Source organism: Oreochromis aureus, linkage group 11, assembly GCF_013358895.1.
Source record: "Oreochromis aureus strain Israel breed Guangdong linkage group 11, ZZ_aureus, whole genome shotgun sequence".
Lineage (NCBI taxonomy): Eukaryota > Metazoa > Chordata > Actinopteri > Cichliformes > Cichlidae > Oreochromis > Oreochromis aureus.
This window is the reverse complement of record NC_052952.1, coordinates 15,238,686-15,259,104: the sequence shown is the minus strand read 5'-3', so window position 1 is coordinate 15,259,104 and position 20,419 is coordinate 15,238,686. Positions and strand designations below refer to the sequence as shown.

At 42.3% G+C, this 20,419-nt stretch overlaps 1 protein-coding gene across 6 annotated transcripts in view; it reads right to left on the bottom strand.

The window, feature by feature from the left end:
* The window catches only part of oxr1a (oxidation resistance 1a), a 168,998-nt gene that overhangs the window by 63,767 nt on the left and 84,812 nt on the right, over window positions 1–20,419 (bottom strand). Inside the window, exon 1 of one of the 6 annotated variants that reach the window (XM_031740303.2) lies at window positions 3,345–3,704. The exons of the other annotated variants lie outside the window; for them this stretch is intronic. Within the exon in view, the coding sequence (XP_031596163.1) occupies window positions 3,345–3,501 (157 nt within the window). The 5' untranslated portion in view covers window positions 3,502–3,704. Of the gene's footprint in view, window positions 1–3,344; window positions 3,705–20,419 lie in introns of those variants that run through there. 6 annotated transcript variants of the gene reach the window in all.

Genomic DNA, 20,419 nt, shown 5'->3' with positions numbered 1-20,419 from the left:
CGATTACAGCTGAACAGGATCGCTGGTGGACTCGATCTGAAACAGCATGCTGAGCTGTAGCATGTGACCTAACGTCTGCAGGTGTGGCACTTCTTTGTATTTACACTGCTTTTGCATGTCTTTTTCATCTCAGTGCATCTTATTACAGCCTTCTCCATGTCTTGAAAAGATTCAAGTGTAGCAACCAAAGCTACGCTTCTGATTGTTTATTCTTTGTTCCTCATGACAGAAAACCTCCCAGTTCCGCCGACCTCCCTCGTCATCTCAGGCTCCAACACACAGTTCAAGGTTTTGAGGCTGTTGCACTGTGAAGTGGGAGGGCATGTGAAGGCTTCCTAGCGTGAGAACTCTGAAAGTAGTTTACTTAAGACAAATTCCCTCTAGCTCAGTGAACTGGCATGAACCTGGCTATACAACATCAATGATACATATTGTGGTTCTTTTTCATTTGTTTTATAAAAGTACAAAGAACACACCACAAAAAGCACCTGGGATGACACTAATATTACACATACTATACTATCCCATAGCATTTTCTTTAAAAATTTAAGGTATCTTCTATATAAATGATTTTCTACTATTGATGACAGTCAGAAAACACAGTCAACATTGAGGGCAATTCAACAAACCAATGCAAACATGGTCTGTAGAAGTATGCGTGCAATAACGTTGCATACAAACATAATGCTGCACTAGTTTGCTTTGTTACTTAAAGGTTAAAGTCCACGTGCCTGTGCAGAAAGTGCTTACACATTACCCCAGCTGAGTAAATATGTGAAAGTTTACTGTGACTCTGTCATCTTAGCTTAAGCTTCACTTACCAGCTCGCTTCTTTACAACTTTGTTACAGAGAGAGAGAGAGATGCTCCTGATGGCAGCGGTTTGCTGTGTAACATCTCCGACCAACAGTTATCTTGTATTGTACTGTATATCACTAAAATATGAATAATTAGGTGAACTGATTAGCCTTTCTAGTGTTTATGAGATAGGGTAGCATTGCTTTATCATGTCGTTAACTAATCACACACGCCCCTGGTTGTATACAGAGGCAGCTTACAATGCTTGTCTCAGTTCAAGGCTTATTCTAGCCTCTTTGGATCTGCTCTTAGAGACAAATACCCACTAAGGTCTCAGGGCTGTCCCACTGACACAACATAAAGTGCATGAGGACTCTCTCCGAGACAATCTGACATTTCGAGCCCTTTATGAATGCTTTCAGTAAGCGAGCATTTCTGCAGACTCTACCTGAGGAAATTACCCCTCTTGGCACCTGGAACTGGAAGTACTGGAACAACTCAAGTGTGACTTCATTCACAGATCTGACTTTGACTTGTTTGACTTGGCTATTGTGGTTGAGAATGGGGAAAGGTCTTTGACTTTCTTTGGCAAACCAGGTTTGATCATTAAACTAAATACGAAATATGAGTGGCCGCGTGTAACTTAACACAGAGAGGCCTGTGCTCCAGAAATAGGAGTTCACAGAGGGCTGTCTCATTCCTCACACAGCAGCTGGAGCACAGATAGGTGAGGTTGCTGTCTGTTACTCAGGGGTTAGGGTAAACTGGCCCAGTTGTGCACCAACTGGGCCATTATTGAGCTGTAATGTAGCACACTGCCCACCCACAGTTCCTGTAGAAGTTCCACTGTAGAGCTACCCGTCTCTAACATCGTCTGCACACTTCCACAACCTGACTCCACATCAAGTTAGTCTCAGTCTTAGTGGGGCGGCAGCAGCCTGCTCTCCCAAACAACCGCCGCTGTCCAGAGAGACAGGGAGAGAGGCACGGGGACTACTAATGAACCTGAATGCCATCCGTGGCGTTTCAAGAGCAGCACAGCATGCATCTGATTAATCTTTGTCCTAATTAGATCGAACAATTAACCTGCCCGCCACCGAGCTCTGGAGCCTGATGACTCTGCACGAGCGTCAAACCTCCTGTACATTTAAAACCGAAGCGTGCCCTCACACCGCAACTTTCCTTGTTTTCAGAGCGACCAATTAATTCTAAGTAACAGCGCACAACCTTCCGTGTGATATCTGGGCGGAAGGAGGGACAAGAGCTCCGAGCCGTTTCTGCTTTTCACTTCAACGGCACTACATTTCTGCGCTTTTGATTCAAAGTCAGAGGAGGCACTGATGGGCCTCATCATAAATTAAGTGTGAGATGCGAAGCAGAAAGAGGAGGGGAGAAGGGGGAAAAAAAATCCAATCTTCATTAACATGGAGATACTCCCCCGATGTGAAACGCCTCGAGGACATACTTGTTCACTCACTGGCTGGATGCTTTAAAGCATGCACTGCCTGCTGATCTGAAATATTTGAAATGCCTCACTTGTTACATGCACTGCGTCCTCATAACAATGTGGACAGGCAGAATGCAACCACAGAGGACATGACCCCAGCCGATCCCTTATTAATTAACATGAGCTCAGCTGTAGGGATGCAACTGGAAGCATACAGCCCTGTGACTGGGCAGTCTGGGAGGTTTTCTTTTTTTTCATAAATGATGTGTGCATGAGCCACAATTGCACAATGAAAGCTCATGAAGCTTAAGCTTGTTGTCCCTTTTCTTTCTTTCTTCTTTTTAGCATATTGCACAATGTAAAGTACCGCAAAAAAATCTGATGTACAGTGATTGGCACAGAAGTAATTCATCTTAGCTTTGAGCTTCAGTGGAAAAATGTTTAAGGGTGACACTTTTTATTTACTCACTGCCTTTAACTGTTCTTTATAAATCTGCAGTATGGCTCTTTAACCCAGCTGACCATACAACGTTAGCTGGGGTAAAGTGTACTGTTTTGTGTAATGTTTTTGAGGCCCTGCCAAGGACAACACGACCAATGTTGCGAGTTTAATGGGCCCATTAAAAGCGACTGGGTCAGCTGACAGGGCTGTGCTGACAGCAACAAGTGCTTGACAGTTGGGAGCTTAAAAAGTGCAGTCGTTGCGCAATGTGTCAATCCGTGTTTGAATCTTTGTGCAAACGCTCCGTTTCATTTAATACGCGTAACTTTTGACTGCACTGAAAGCTGCGATAGATCGCTGCGGAAATGGCTGGCAAAACTCGAAAAATAAAAGTTGAAAATATACAGTAACGCGTCAGATTTTACTAGTTAAACGTTGCGGAAGCTAAAGGTGGGAGTTTCTCTTTATTGCAAAACTTTAACACGTGTCGTGCTGGGTAAGGGAAGGAGAAAATCCACGAGTATGCGTAAAACTCGACGACTTTCAAAGGGAGTTTGGAAGCACTCTCCGAGGCGTGCGCTGCAGGCTTGTTTCGCTCTGTAAAGTTGAGAGCGTACACAGCAAAACTCTCAGCGAGCACAGCTGATGTGAGACTGACCTGTCCTGGAGTAGACGGTACTTCTGTCATGTGTCGTCCCAGCGTTGTGCTGCTCTAGGTGGACCGAGTCCTGCACGGGTCCGGGCCACAGTCTCTGAGAGATCGCATCCCTGACAACTCTCGCGCCGCTGCCCGTGATAGAAAATATGTAGTCCATTATTGCACGGCTGCAGAACCGAGCTAGCTTAGCTAACAACAGAAAGTTTTCAAAAGTGTTTAAATGGCCGCTCTCATCGCGCAAAAAGAAAAACAATGCTGACAAAGCAGCGACACTCAAACTCGTAGTGTGAACGAACCTCAACCACTCCACACATTCCAAAACAGGAACTATTTGAAACACGTCAACGGGTGCGCACTGTTTTTGCCCCTAGTGGACTCGAACGCAACAGGCTGTCTTCCAGTGCAGCCTACTGCCCCATTGGCCTACATTTACACTGACTGCATTCCACAGAAGCTTCCTATATTTGATGTAGCCCCCTCAATAACATAGCTAACTTTACTTTGCTTTAGTAAAGTCTGAATTAGTTGTAGTATTGTGTTCCTATTGCTTACTGTGTAGAAAACGGTAGCACTTCAAGTTTTTTTTTTTTTTATCCAGAATAATGATTAATAGGTTTGTAAGCTAGAAGATGCAAGAAGACAAACACATAAGTATTTAAATGTGCTTACAGCTACACTGTGTTATAAACCACATATTACATGCTCATACAGTGTATGGTTAGAGATTTCGGTCAAACAAAGCCTAAAATACAATTTTATCCACAGATAAGCATTTGAATGCAGCTTTCACTTTACAGGCAGGGTTCACATCTTGTTACTTCAGGTCACATTCTTTAGTTTTACAATTTTTTTTAATGCTGAAGTTCATTTGCAATGAATCACAAGTTAAAGATTCAGTGCTGATTGAATGCAGACTTTTAAAAAGTCATTCATGAAACCTGAACTTAAAAAAAATCTTTCCAAATAAAAAAATAAAATGTAGAGGGAAAAAAATTGAAGCTCAGCACAGCCCACACCGATTTCCACATCGTTGCTAGGAGATTTGATTGCCATCAAGTGTGGGGCTTTATGGCACCCTGGAGACTGACATCCATCTGACTCCCACCTTAATAACATTCTAATAAATTGAGACTCTCACATACGGAGGCAAAGTACACCTCCGTGCCCATACTGTAAGTGACTCAAGGGTCCAAAGTGAGAACTCTGAGAGCTGCGACATATACGCGTCTGCTTGTTCAGTGATGGATAGGCAGAGATGGCATTTGCTGTGCGCAAATGAACATGGAAAAGTGAAAAGCCGGCAGACCAGAACAGGGTGTGATGATTGGGAAGCAGGCTCAGGTTGTGAGCTGGAGAGCCTGTGATTCATTATTTATCCCAGGGGGGCAGAGCTGCTCTGGTAAGTAAAGAGTGTAAAGACAGGACCTGTAATGATCCAGCAACACATTCACATGAGAAAAGTTAAAGACCTGGGGGGGGGGGATTTTTCTTTGTGAGGATAATCAGACAGGAAAAGCACCCGTGTCTCATTCTCAGTATGTGTGAAAGGCCAGCTGAGGTTAAAGCAGCTGTTGTATCTGAGTGCATTGAAGCAGTGAGGTTTGAGATTGGGAGCCATTTTCAATACTGAAAGTGCTCCATCTGCTGGTTACCTTAAGTAGCGTGGGTATTACAATAGAGTGCATCAGAAAGAATGCAGTTTTGAATATATGAGACTTTAATATTTTTTTTTTAATTTTGAGAAAAAAATGACTTTTTTCTCATCATCTATGACATCATCTGCCTTTGTGGTTCTGTGCAAATAAGCAGGGCTGAATGCCTGTTTTCACTGTCTATTAATATGCCATTTGTTTTAATGACTGGCCAATTAATCATTTAGTCTGTAATAAAGCTGAAAAATGTCCCCTAAATGCCCCCAATTCCTGTTCCTAGGATGTTTAATTTACAAGAAAAATAAATCAGAGACACACTTATAAGCCGGAGAGCCCGAATACTCGCAATTTGCTTTAATTAACAACTAATCAGCTATTACAAATGATTGGCACCGTATCGCTCTGCGTTTCAGCTGCCCTGCAGTCACACGGGAAGAAGAGGAGTTCTGTGACAGATCCAGTCTAAACATATGTGAACCTGAAGCAGGGGGACTGTTCAAACTAGTGTTTTTTTTACTTCAGAAATTATAGCACACAAACAACTTCGACAGCAGACATTTGACGGACTTTGAATCATGAGCACCTGTCCCACTTTTTCCTCTCTGACCTTGTGTAGCGCCCTGCTGGTACACTTGGCAGTTGAGCAGTGTGTTTAGACTGGCCCAGCGCCACCCCAACAAACCCCGCCCCACATGCAGGGCCTCGAAGCTGTGTGATGTACTGTGTTGCTGTACAGCTGCCCAGAGCGGTCATCAAATCATCCATAACATCCTCAGAGGGAGCCATCCTCTCTGCGCTGTAACCCCATAGGATTAGAGATATACCGAGCAGTCGTGCACGCCAAACAATAACACCCAATCTAGTTATAAAGACCTATTTTCTCCGAGAACTCCTCCACTCTCTAATTAAGCCGTAAATGTGACCAAAGAGGGAAAAATGAAAGAATTCCCTCTGTGCTCATCCGACTACATGAGCATCATTGCATGGAAATTATATGAGTTACTTTGTTCTCCTTAAGCCTGCATGTTTGATGTGTGTATTTCGTGTATTTTAGAGGTGATTAAAGAGACCCTGGAGCAAATTAGCTAACTGACATTTATTACGCTGTTATGTCCTTCTGAATTTTTGCAAATTATCCTGTTTCTGTGGGACTTACAGACCATTATAGTGGGTATATTTACAATATCCTAAAGGGACAAGTTCTAATTTGGTTGTGTGTTTACAAGGCATGCAAAAGCTATATCATAACCTTTCGTATTAATTTCTAACTGGATCAGAGCAGCATTTGAGAATCATTTTGTTTAATGGAGAAATCTTGCTGTTCAAGTACCTGTATAAAAAAAAACCCCAGATGATGTCAGTTGCTGTCAGCAAAGGCCCTGAGAGGGTCTTGTGCGTGAGCCTTTGTCATCATCTGGGTGTGTTAATCTCAGCAGTTTCCCATTCAGAGCCAGGTTGGTTGGCACCTAATCCTGAGAACAGGGCGGCTTTCATTACGAAGAAACACACAGGCCACTGGGGAGCTGCTGCCACTTTCCCTGTTATCAATGAACAGAAGTCACAAGTAATGTTGCATAAGCAGTCTGAGCTGAAGGAACACGCTGAGCATGTGCATGCACTGTAAAGCCTGTGTTAGCATGTGCACACGCTTACTGTACGCCCATTTCTCACACAGTCTGCCCTTTCTTCCAGACTTTTTTTTTTCGTTTGCAGTGGAAATCACTAGAAAAACACAGCGCAGAGTTCACTCATGTGACACAAACGCACCTGCTGGCAAACACAAACGAGCCTTTCCGAGTACGGCACTGGTTGCTTGTAGTGAACGCATCTCACGTGGCATTTCTAGAAGCATCTAACAGAGCTGGAGTGTACGCACAGAATGTACAGCACACATTGTCCTGTGTTTCATGAGCGTTATGCTCTATTATCCCGCAGCTCTTACAAGATGACGACCAATAAAGACGGTTTGCTGCCAGGAGGACTCAAGCGGAGGCATACAGACAATGGCAGCAATCACAGGTGTTTAACAGCTCTTGTCAGAAAATCCCGCTTTCTCTCGGGCTGTTTCACTAGGGAAGTAAAGCTTTGCCTCTCAAAAGCTTGTCAGTACTACAACAGATGAACATGTTTTTCACATTGGCAGCAGGAGCCAAATATTCATGAGAGGGAAACATGAATCGAATGTTGTGTGGTGCCTGTTAAAGCCAGAACAATGCCAGGCTGAGTCACCGGATCATCTGGAGAAATGCGCCTTTAATTACTCAGAGCAGTGATTATATAAGTCTGACTGCTGTCACTCAAATGTTTGCCTTGATTTTGCACTAACGCTGCGGAGCACCTTCCATCTTGCTGCTTACATGGGCCTATACAAACATTTGTGCTAGGCTATTTGGCCCATGAGTCATAATCTAGCATTGATATTTAAATCATGTGTGAGACTCTTATCGGTGGGATGCAAGCAATGAGTAACCATGCATTTAACCATAGACTGCATAAGAGAGATGCGCACAGCCTGAGTGACGTCATTCATTGGTTTGTGAAGACCTGCTTTGAAGTCGCGACCTGAGGATTTTGTGCATTGGCATCATGGTGTTTTAAAACCAGACTTGATGATTGTGGGATGGATAGCATAGAGAAAGCGGGGCACACTTCAAGCTCATGCACTGAGGACTGGACACAAGCTAGGACCTCACGAATGCTGCTTTATCCTCTTGTATCACTGATGTGTATTTGTGACTTGCTAAATAAGCTGCAAGCAGACCACTGACCAGGTTCTATCCATGAATGTGCAGCAGCGCTGTTTTTAAGTGCAGAAATAGAGGGATTATGTTTGTGCTGCTGGGGTGTGGTTTGGATGCTGGAGTGTGACACTGCAGAGTGTGACAGAGCTGTAAACACCAAGTCTGTGAAGGTTCTCAGTCATACAGGTTGTCGTAGGAAACTTTAACACATGTCGTGCAGGGTGACATCTTCAAGGAAATGTAACTTCTTTGAGTTTCCTTGAAGACGTTTCACCTTTCATCCGAGAAGCTTCTTCAGTTCTAAGTCTGTACATGTTTTTATTAGAATATGTCAATTCTTCTCCGACCAAACTGACCGGATTGATACCACACTCACTCACTCATTTGTCAAGCTGAAGCCAAGAGACCAATAGCCCAGCTTAGTGTAAAGATTAGATGTGTGCCTGTTGGTTCTTATTAGAAAAGACAATGACAGAAATTAGAAGGGATCACATGTAAGTACTTCAATGAGTACTTTCAGTCAGAGCTTGGAGTTTTTGTTTTGAAACTGGCCATCAAATAGCAAATCATCAAGCTCTCCGCTGGGCCACAGCCTTGCGAGTTGGAGTAGAGGTAACCAATCTCAAATCTCATGCCAGCTTATATCAAAAAGGCGAGGTCAATGTCATGCTTCAAGGTTAGAGCTAAACTTTGATACAACACAGGAAAAACTAAACCTTTAAAAAGAGGTGTTCTATTTTAGAAGATAAGCTGCTTGTCACAGTCAGTTGTGCTCTTTTATACATTTGGTTTTATATTGAACTCATTCAGAAGACCTCAGCTAACAGTTTCTTGTCACTATAATGCGGATTTGTGACCACGGGATCCAAATATATCATCCAAAAAGTGGATCTTTAGTTGCCTCTAAGAGTCTTATGTACACAGAGAGAAACAGATACAGGAATAAATGAGACTGCTGGATGAATAAAGGCTCCACAGTCAGGTTGATACATGATGTCAGAGTGCTGAAATAAGCCTCTGTGTTTTAGCTTAATGCCTTTAGCAAAGACAGGAAACAAGAAGGTGACGGTTAAGGTTGTTGTTGTAGCACCCAGCCTGACACTGACCTGCCGCCACATCAATTCACCCCACTGTTATTGCCTTTTTTCTCTCTTCGGACAGTTCTACAAGGTGGCTAGTGGTGATCGATGGGCGGTGGCGTCAGAGCGGGCTATCTTTCTCCGCCACTTCCACCCCTTCCACTCACGGTCATCTATCCTCTGTGGGCGTTCGCCCTGTCTGAAGCCGCCACGAGAGGCTGGGTGGGCCCCCGGCGAATGATGACCGCCGGCTCGGTGTGAAGCACCAACCGCTTGCCTCTCTCTTCTATCTGTGTGGATGCTTTTCATTTTACTGCCTGGCAAAATTCTGTTTATGATTACCTGACAGCCACCAGAAGATGCTTAATTACAGGCGCAGAGGAAGAGAGAACGAGGGAAGACGAAAGGGAGAAGCAGGATGATAGTGGATGAGAAAGAAGGAGGGGGCGAGGAAGGAAGGGAAGGGACATGCATCAGATATGCACCACTGCTCTCTTCATACAAGGCAATTTATTAAAATAATAAAGCCCAGCCTTGCACTGAAGGTTGAGTCCACAATAAACCTGACAGGGAGGCAGAAAAGTGGTGCTACAACACCGAGGCACATAAACAAAACAAATGCTCTGTTATGTCTGCGTCCACTTTATTATCCAAGCTGAACTCTTCAGGAGTTAATTGCTTTCTTTTAAACGCAGACACAGTCATAAATTTCATCATTAGCCTAAAATGAATCATTCAGCTTTCAGCCAAAGCACAAAAGCACAAAGAATCCTCTACATAAGCCTCTTCACCCTGGACGGGCATTAGAATCAGACTGTGACGAGATACAGCAAAGTGCTGTGGGATGGGGGTGGTGTGGGGGGAATTAAGAGCCAAATGGACATCTTAAATCCGACAAAGATGCTAAGAGCCTCTGCGCGCTCTCTCCGTCTGCTGTAAAACTGTCGTCATCCCAGGCTCTTTTCATCTATCACCTGATATCACTTGTTCCACGAGTACGCTAAATTGGATAATGAATCTCTGCCCCCCAGGAGATGCAGTACATGGATAATTTGTTGGGGAAGTTACGAGCCGGGGGCATTTTGCATCACTCGAGGTGCGAGATGTTAGCGTGGTTAAATGGATGCAACCTTTTGGATGAGTCCACAGTAGTTACATGAGTGAATTAGGACCCAGTGACGACGTAATTAACTGCGCAGGGAGGAACTCGTTAATGAATCACTCCGACTCGGTTAATGAAACACATTTAAGTTAAATATGGTGTCAGTCTATCGATACGCAGCTTATGATGTAGCTAAGTGAATATTAATTTCATGTAGAATAAATCTGTTAATCTTTGTTAAAAATAAATATCCCACAGAACGAATCAAAAATCGTCTGTATGAACAGAATATTCTGACAGAAAGGCTTTTCTTACTGTCTCTCACTGAAAGAGGGAAAGCTGATGGTAATCTGACTTTGATATGATTGTGCCTTTTTCAAAACGTCTTTTTTTCATTCAAAGATTTTCTTTCATTTAAAGAGTAAAGTTGAATAGCCTTTTAAAGACACACAAAGAGGTTGAGTGTGAAAATAAAAACTGCAGGGGTGAAAATGAAATGAGAAAAAAATTGAGTTGGAAATGTTTTGGAACATTTTGGAAAATAAATTCATTCGATTTCTCGCTCAGAGCTAAAAGGTCAACCTAGATGGCGCTAAAGCTGGGATGTGTTAGCTTAGCTTAGTCTAAAGACTGCTGACATCTTTAAAAGGTAAGTTACTCTCCCTAAACATTTTTTTAATTGATGTCCTGCTTAAATTAGCAGAATGAACCATTTTACTTAGCTTTAGAAAACGTTGGTTGATTTCTTTGAACAAAGCTATGCTAGTTTTTTCCCTCCTTGTAAGGACAAAAATAGCAACATTAGCTTACAACAGCTGTGGATCTAGAATTTGATGCATATTGTTTGCACAAATCACACATTTCTCTGATAAATGGATGTAGCCCAGTGGCCCAGTGGCACAAACTTAGTGCTTCCACCCCTTACAAAACAGCTACAGATGTAAAGAAAAAAAAATCCCTTAGAAAGTAGCATGGTGACCACCGAGAGAGGAACTTTCAAACAAGATGGGTAACTATTTCCCTTTTTTGAAGAGACCATTGACTTTTTTTTGTAAAAGTCTAGCCATGACAAACACCAACAAAAAGAATGCTGTTGGTGAACCGTGGCTAAAGATGCATGAGCTGGAGCCGGACCTCTGTAGGTCAACACTGTGAGAAAAGGTCATTTCTTTAGTGAGACCTGAGCTGACCAGCTGTGTCTACACTCCATTTGTTTGCTTGGACATATAATATCACAGCTTTGCAACACATAGCTCTGGGTAAATTTGACTTTATTTTACTTTACACTGCTTTGTTGTGTCTAAAGACAGATATTGTACCTAAGCACTGAGGCATTCAGCATTGACTCAGCATCCACTGTGGTTTTATTGTTTTGTCTTCATCATTCAATCGTATTTTGGGGTAGTTACAAAATGCATTACAAAGCAAAATAAATTGCAAAGGCAAAAATAGATTTCAGATAAGTCAGTAGCGAAACCAAAGACAACTCACTTCTCCTAAATAACCGATAGGAATTCAACTGAATCAAAACCAAGAAGAGCCATTTCAAGCCAATTTTCATAACAGCTTTGTTCTTTGATGGCTGTGTGTTTTCCCCTGCTGTACCAATACTTTGTAGAGCTCAAACTTGATGTATGTAGCTTCTGCTGCTTCACTTCTTTGTGACAGTTTTCCAGAACCCTGCCATCCAGCAAATGTCCAGAGCAATGACCCGTGTGGCGAAAAGGCAGCGTACTGTGCTGGCCGACTAAATCCTGTCCCCCAGCTATTCTTCCTCTTGAATAAACCAGTACATGGCAAACATGGCCCCAGAAGCATTTATAATATAAAGTATTCCACATTCTAATCAGGCCAGGAAGAAGAGCTCAAGGTGGATGTGGATGAGTCGCGATTCTAGCCGTTGATTGCTCGGCCAAATTTTCCCATCTCTTGTCATTATATCCACTGATGGGATAAAAGCCACAAGTACAATGGATGCTACAAAAATGAAAGTGATTGCTCACTCTGCAGTAACACAGCCATAAAAATATGGAAAAAATACTTCTAGTCTTGTACTTTACCAAAAATTAGCAAATATTCATTATCCATTTGTTTTTGTCATAATAACATTGTATCCGTGGAATTCCTCCAATAAAACACGACATTCAAGCTGACTGGAAAGTTATGACAATATATGAAACTGGATAGTAAAACGTAAACAGTGGAGTTGAATTCAACAATACCCATTTAAAATGAGTACAACCAGATTTACAACCACTGTACTTCACGTAAATCCCCTAATAAGATAACATCTGATTTCAGTGTAGGAAAGGTGGAGTCTGGCAGTAACAATGAACATTACTCTGCTGAGTGCCTATTGCATGAATAATGTCTAAAAACAAAACAATTGGGATGACAGCAAAGTTGTATCATTATTAATATTATTATTATCGCTGATGATGATAATAATAACCATTTTCAGCTGCATCAAAAATGTCATAGAAAATGTCTGAAAAAGATTACCAATGAACAATGCAAGACACAGATCAAACAGTTGTATATCATTAAGGATCCACATTAACACAACTTGTAGTGTTTCGTACGAGCAATCAGATTCCAGTGCTGCTGTAAATTCGGTTACTTTTTCCATAAATATCATCCATAACTGGGAGATTTATCGACTCCTTAAAGGCACTGAGTAATAATGCTTTACAGCGCCTGCCGTCGCATAAGCAGGGTTTCTTCTGTTTTTAGTATGTACATTAGATACTGGGGAAATAGAGCCGTTCTTAAATAACGGCAGCCCATAAATTCACGAGCAAAGAGAAACAAATATCAACCATTATGCGAAGTGGCAGATCTTATTTTCCCTCCGCTGTAAAATGAATCAATAGCTGGGGCCGGTCCTGGCGTTCGACAGTGGAAAACTGCTTACTCTTCATTTGAGCTATATGTAATCAATCCTAGCCAGGGGATGGCTACAGCCCTTTCCAAACTAAGTGGGGAAACAGTGGGATTACTGGCTCTGTGGCATTTATAAATTGAGCCCAAAGAGAAGAGGGCCACCGAGAGACTCCCCGGTCAACGTAATTACACCGGCAGGCCAATAAATCCGACCCACAGATCTTTTATAGTGGTGCTGCAGTAAATTCACCCTCTTTTCCTTGCACTGCTTTCTTTCACTCCAGAAGAAAACGTTAATGTTTTTGTTTCTGTCAAAGTGAAAAAAAAAAGGAGAAGGGGAAGAAAAAAAACCTAACAGCAGCCTTGGTGGCTACAAATCTCTGTGGCTTTTGCTGCTGGCCAAGCTGTGATTCAGGGCAGCGATTTAGATCTACACAGTGTTGAGTCATACATATGACAGCATACTATGCTGTGGATAAAAATCTACATTAAGTGTCCTTGAAACAGGGGAATGTGAAGGTCTGTTTGAAGTTAATATCATTTCCTTTTGAAAAACTAAGGGCACAAAAGGTGCACAGAACTGATTTAGGGAGTGCACGCGTCATCTCTGGGGACATTCAGGAATGACAAATGTCAGATAAATATATTAAAGGCCATTTGCGACAGGGCTAACATCATTGTGATCCGTGTAACATTGAGACAGTCTAAGGATAAGTGAACCTCTTATCCTCTTAGGTGCATGTCTGTCCTGCATACACGAGTCCGTCCACAGCAGACAGGTTTCATAGCTTTTGCATGCAGCAGCTGCAACTCCTTCTTTTTAAACTACAGGTGTAACAATGCCTCCTCTTCTATAAACACGGCGTTTGGCTAAATGGATGTTCACCTTAATTCACTCTGGATGCAGCCTAATTAGTGTAATATTGATGGAACCAGAGATGTCCAATGCCTGCATAAATTTGGTTGTGAGCCGCTTCGTCTGGCTTTGCAATACGACCAACCATTTCAACACAGAAAATATCATTTGCATCCAAGTCACCTTTTAACTCCTATTGTTTGCAATCATGATACAAAGAGGAAGTTTAGAGGGCACCAATGGGATGTGATTAATTCCGCAGAGCAGATAGTCTGGTCTGGATAAGAACGTGGAGAGGGCTCCGAGAATAATAAGCACAAGGAAAAAGTCAAAACCTGGTAAAACAGAGGTGACATTCCCTCCCTGTAACCAAGTTAACGTCAAAGCAGCTCTATTGCTGTCTGGGGATGACTAAAGCATACTATTAACCTTTGTGAAAGTGGTTCCTGAGGCCTCCTGGGTGTCTGTGCGTGTCTGAGGTGCATGTGTCTGTCCACCTCTCTCATATTGGAGTGCAGATATATCAAATCAGGCATGTACATGCATGTAAACACTGCTTGTGCATGGCCTCAAAGTGCATGGACGCACATCGTGACGCGTCTACATCAAACTCAAAAACACTGCAGGTGCTATCACAAGCAGTACCTGAATAAAACTAATCGCTGCTTTGTTGTTTACAGACAGAAAACAAGCTCATCCACAAGTATCAGATATCCCAATTAAGGTTTGCAAGAACAGTGTGATTTGACTGCTTCTGGTGCTGCTCAGTATAAATGCGGCCCTGGGGGCATGCTGTTGTGAGGCTTTTCTTATCAACATGCAGTGTAGACTGTGCTACCCTGTAGGCACAGCTGCTTTCACAGGATTAACTGTCAAAGTTCTTGTACAATATTACCCAAACTGCCTTAACCCCTAGTGTGTGTGCAGAGACTGCTGTGTGTGTGTGTGTGTGTGTGTGTGTGTGTGTGTGTGTGTGTGTGTGTGTGTGTGTGTGTGTGTGTGTGTGTGTGTGAGGCGCCTTGTTCATGTGGCTGCATAGCTGTGAATAGGAGTTAAACTTTCAGTTACCTGCACAGAGCTCAGTTTTTAACAATGGCTTTGATAGTAAACTCTATTTTAACAGTGAATATAGAATATCTAGACATATCTGTTTAAATGTGAACACATTTCTAAGCTAACTAAGCAAGGTTTGTAGTTTTTACAGTTTGTAGTTTAAAACTGATTTAAAACACGACCAACTGCCAACTCTGCATCACATAAAGTTGCAAATCTTCTCTATAGATCCTGTTGTAACCCTTGTATTACACTGTCCATAACCAATCTCTGAAGACAATACAGATGAGGACAGAATTATTATCCCACCGGATGCTAATAGTCAGTTGTTTGTTATAGTTTCCTGAGCAATCCCAGCCTATTCTTCTTTGGTGAATCTCTCAATCTCTTCCAGATTCGATGGTCTTCTGGCTTGTTCTTAGTCTTCAGTTCATTCCACACATTTTCAGTGGTATTAAATTCAGAGTTGGAGGTAGTTCTTCTCAAGGAGCAACGCATGTTTTAGGGATCCAGTTTTGCTGTTGACTACTTGAGGTTTTCTTCCAAAATCTTCACATATTATTCCTTCCAACTTAAAGGAGTTGAAATTGAAATTCCCAGTTCCAGATGCACTGAGGCATACCCACAGCAAGATACTGCCACCTCCGCGTTTCACTGTGGGGATGGTGTTCTTTGGGTTGTACGCCTCTCCCTTCTTTCTTCTAACATTAGCTCTCTCTGGCCAAAGTTCTAGTTTAGTCTCATCTGACCAAAGGACGCGATTCTAGTATGGATAGCCTTTCTCCAGGTTGTCCTTAGCACACTTCAGTCTGCAGGCTCACAGTCAGCCAAGTCAGGACTGCTGACTCTTATTGACTCTTGACTTTTATTCATATCTTGGCAGTCGTTCTGGGGTCTTCAGACACATCTCTCACTAGTTTGCTTTACAGTCTTTGAAGGCTTCCTACTTCTGCCAGGCTTGTTCTGTACTATGTGGCTCTCTTTGAATTGTTTGATGGTACATCTCACTCCAGTTCTTGACACTTGGAAAAGCTGTGACAACTTTGTATATCCACCTTCTACTTTGTGAGCAACCACAAGTCTTTTTCTCATTTCTAAGCTCATTTCTTTAGTTTTTAGTAGCTTCTGACAGGTCAAACTCTTGAGGTTTTAATACTGGGTGTAAATTGGAAGAAAATCTTAAGTTTTAACTTGATTTTACAAGCTTTGAGTGTTACAGAGTTAAAGCACATCATTGCACAGCAGTGGTTTGTGCAATGGTTAAGAAAATGTCAGTTCTTTTTCCAGCTAATAATACTGATCTTGGTAATTTGTCTGTTTTTTGTGAAATAATTCTATTATTATCAGAGGTGGTAAATAACAAAGTACAAATACTTTGTTACTGTACTTAAATAGAAATTTCAGGTATCTGGACTTTACTTGAGTAATTATTGTCTGACAACTTTTTATATTTAGTCTCTACATTTTTAAATAAATATCGATACTTTCTGCTTCTTACATTTTCAAAACAGGGTCGTTACTTTAGGTTTCACTGCAGGCCATCAAACATCGAACCAATTTGAGCCTGAGCATTAAGGCATAAGAGGCAATCCTGTTCGCATATTAATCGCCAGGGGATGTCGCACAAAAAGATATGAAAGATGCAAAACCGTGTGCCAAAGTAGGCCGGTGTTTTTACTTTTTGGCAGAGCACAGGAATGATTGCAAGTGTCCATAAGCTGCGGTCACATACTTCAGCATCTCGCTAGAACAAGACGAGTGAGCATAAAGGGAGCAATACTTTTTATGTGGCATGTAATTTCAAATGCAACGTTTCTATCAGCTTAATAAACCTCAGCAAACACACACACTGTTTGTGTGCAGTTTGTCACACAGTGTGTTGCTAGCTAAAAGTCCAGCTGCTGTATTTCACAGGAGGAGAAAAGACAGAGAGTAACTTCACTCAGAGATGGAGAAAGATAAGAAAGAAAGACAGGAGAGGAAGAAGAGAGGTTAGATTTAAAGGTAAGGACTGCTCAGTGGGATTCAATAAACTGGATATGTAAAGCTTACATGTAAGTCCTCGTGCTTTTAAATCAGATATTGGGTCTGTACATGTGACATTATGCTTTTTCATATTGTGAAACAAACTGAGGTAGACCAACTGTGTTATTTAAAGGTTGCATGAAAATACTCTGCAGGTTAGTGCAGGATAAACAATTGATTTTAGGGTTCCCCCACCTGCTGAATCCCATTGCGCACAAAGTTTTAAGAAAAACTTTCAATTTCATACTTCTGGTAAGAATTTTGTCTTCACCTGTATATCTAGTTTTACCCTGCTTGGTGCGAAATGGCTCGCCTTTTAAGGGATCTTCATATTGAACATGGCTAAAAAAATTAAAAATTCAGCCAACAGTCTCAAACCTTAAAACTCTGAATGCTACAAACGTGCCAGCTGTAGTTCCTCACCAAACATCTGCATGACTCACATCTTTGCACCTCTTCCATGTTTCTGCTAATTCAGTGGTTCCTAGGAAGGATAAACACCGATCTCTATAGTGAACATGCATTGTCAAACAGAGTTGGGAGACACTGAGGAGAGAGAAACCTTGAAACCCTGAGAAAGCCAGAGAATGAGGAGACAAGGCTGTGTGGGAGGAAGTCAAAGTAAGACACTTTGCTGGATTTGCAGTGGGGCTAAGCTGCCTTCTGGTTCTACGTGACCGGCCTATACCGCCAAGGCAGGAAGGCTTGAGCTTATCTCAGCGCACACAAGCAGCACCGCTGGCAAAAGCACCCTGGCATGGCTGTGGGTGCTGCTGCCAGAGCGTGACCGATGGCTCTTACTCTCCCTCTCTCCCTTCTCATTTTAACGGGTATTCTCGCTGACAAACGTTCATCCAATCCCTCTGTCATTCTTATTCACTCAGGGGAGAACATATAAAGGTTTGATACTGATGCAAAGCATAGCGGCAACTCACACTTAAGGTGGATTTCATAGCAGAAGAGTGTCCTCCTTTGTCCTTATAGTCTGCATCATACAAGGCCTGTAATAACAGCTCAGCAGTGAGTGAGGATATTTCCATTTGTCTGGTTTAAAGTTTGACTCATCTTTATGAAATGCAATTCTAATAAAACAAATGTTGCCAAACTCTCTTTCCAGACCACAAATACCACTTCTGAAGTTCTACAGAAAACTAACAGAACGGTTATATCAACCTAATCTTTACAGAAATGTATATCAGACAGATATATGACAAACATACCTCTTACTTGCATAAAACGGAACAAGTGGCCATTAGGCAATTATTTGAAAGCAGGGACTCAAAATTGCACCTTTTTAGTGAAAATTACATGTCTGACACATGAACCACACTGTACTCACTAACTACGCTCACTTTTTCTCTTTTTTTTTTCACAAATATAAAAACTGTGTGGATTGAAAAAAACGTGAGACCCAGTGGAAGAAATGCAGGAGTCAGCGAGAGTCAGTCAGTCGTTGCTCTCACATCTGCAGCTGCTGCACGACTGCTAACAGGAACTCGAACAACAGAGTATATAACCCCTGTGCTGGCCTCGCTGCACTGGCTCCCTGTGTCTTTTAGAGTTCATTTTAAAATTCTTATGTTTGTTTTTTAATGCTTTCCCAATCTTGCCCTGCCTTACCTCTCTGAGCTTCTTCATCCCTACACACCCTGTTGGTCTCTTAGGTCAGCTGACCAGCTACTCCTGGAAGTACCGAGATCCAGGAGGAAGCTTAGAGGGGACAACCTGAGTACAACATGTGAAGAAGAAGAAAAATCGCTGGATGCAGAGAAAGCACTGATGCTAATGTAGAAGTGCAGGTATTTAGAGAAATGGACTATAAACTACGAACTTACTTCTGACTGCACTAAAAACTTTCTGGAAACACGCTACCCCCTGGTGGTGAAAATATTAAAGCAGGTATATATACACAATAAAAATGATCCTCCTGCATCTGAGACGTTCACCTCTCGACTGTTGGAAACGATGTGACCATAGAAACGCTGGGTTTTACATGGTGATAAGAAGCAGCGTCCTGAAAATATATGTACTCTGATCTTTCCTGATGACAAAAACAGAGGAGAAATATTAGTTATGGCATCATAAGCAGCTCAGAAAATCTAATTCTGCAGATTTTCTCAAAGTCATTTTCACTCTCAAGCACTCTCGTGTCTGTCATTAAGGCAGCTAGCAGCAACACTAGAAGGCAAAGGTTTGTAACAGCACAGACTCTTATTGCCTTCATTCACGGCTAATGATCCATGAAAATGTTTCTGGATCAGCCCTGACACCAACTCTTAGCATCTTTTCTGGTTGTAATGGACACTTTTTTTTCATCCCATCTCCCTCCCCCTCACCCCCAACAGGTCATGGCAGATGGCTGTCCCTCCCTGAGCCTGGCTCTGCTGGAGGTTTCTTCCTGTTAAAAGGGAGTTTTCTTTCCCACTGTTGCCAGGTGCTTGCTCGCACTGATGTGATTGTTGGGGTTTTCTCTGTATTATTGTTGGGTCTTTCCCTTACAATATAAAGCAACTTCAGGTGACTATTGTTATGATTTGATACTATATAAATAAAATTGGATTGAAAATTGAACTGGTTAAGAAAGTCTTTAGATCCAGATATTTCACTACTGCAGAATAGGAGCCACAAAACATGTATCAATGCATCCCAGGGCCAATTGGGGATTATGGAATTCTGAGTTCCTCGTGGACTCAGCAGTAGCTGTAACTGGTAAGAGCAAACACAAAAAGATAAAGGAAGACAGCTGACTCTACAGAATGAAATATCATTACGTAGTTTCAGTCAGTTGATCATCCACCAGTAATATATATAGACTCCCCAGTTGTCTTTGTCATCTTGTTCTTGTCAAAGTTTCCAACACTCCACATACTGTATTCCTAGTGCTTTTGCCATTTTTTCCTTGGATATGACCCTTTGGATCATTTTCAGGAGTTCGTCTTTTGTCTTGTCTTTATTTGGACTCTTTGCCTCACTGCCAACTTCCCCGTCTACCACCGCATGTCTGAGACTTTTGGACTGCACAATTTTGGGAGTTCCCCGTTAATCAATTTGCAAATGAAACAGAATGCTCCACTACACTGCTTTCATCTCTTTTATCTCTCTTTTCTGTTTTCAGAAATCCAAGTTTGTCTCGTTTTACTAGAAAAAGAGCAGAGGGGATGTCTTAAAGAGCCTTGTGTGTAATTGCCACCCCTGGCTACAGTCCGGATGTGTAAACACAAGAGATGTGCCACCTGAGACAATTACATCAAACACAGAAACCAAGAGTGACACAAGTATAGCACTTGCGGCGCTGGCTGTAACTGTCAGCCGCTGTAACGATTAGCTCCTCCTGCTACATCATGCTGTGACTATGCTGCTGCTGCTGGGGACTGGGGAAAAACTGTACTATTTTCAAGGACAATTGCTGTAGTGATGGCTTTACACACAAACACAAGCACAAGTAGTAAAGGAGCAACAAGACACCAGCTTCAATGCTCAACCTGACACTTCCTTCGATCTTGTGAATAGCTGCTAATGGGATTCTGACCGCTACACCAACTCCTCCCCCTCTTCGACCCTCCAGTGAGAATCCAATGAATAACTAACAGGGGAATAATCAGTCAGAAGGTGGCGGTGGCAGGGTCCGCCGCTCTCGGGGTGTTAGGTTACGCCGCCATGTGCACACCCGCCTTGTTTATTAGC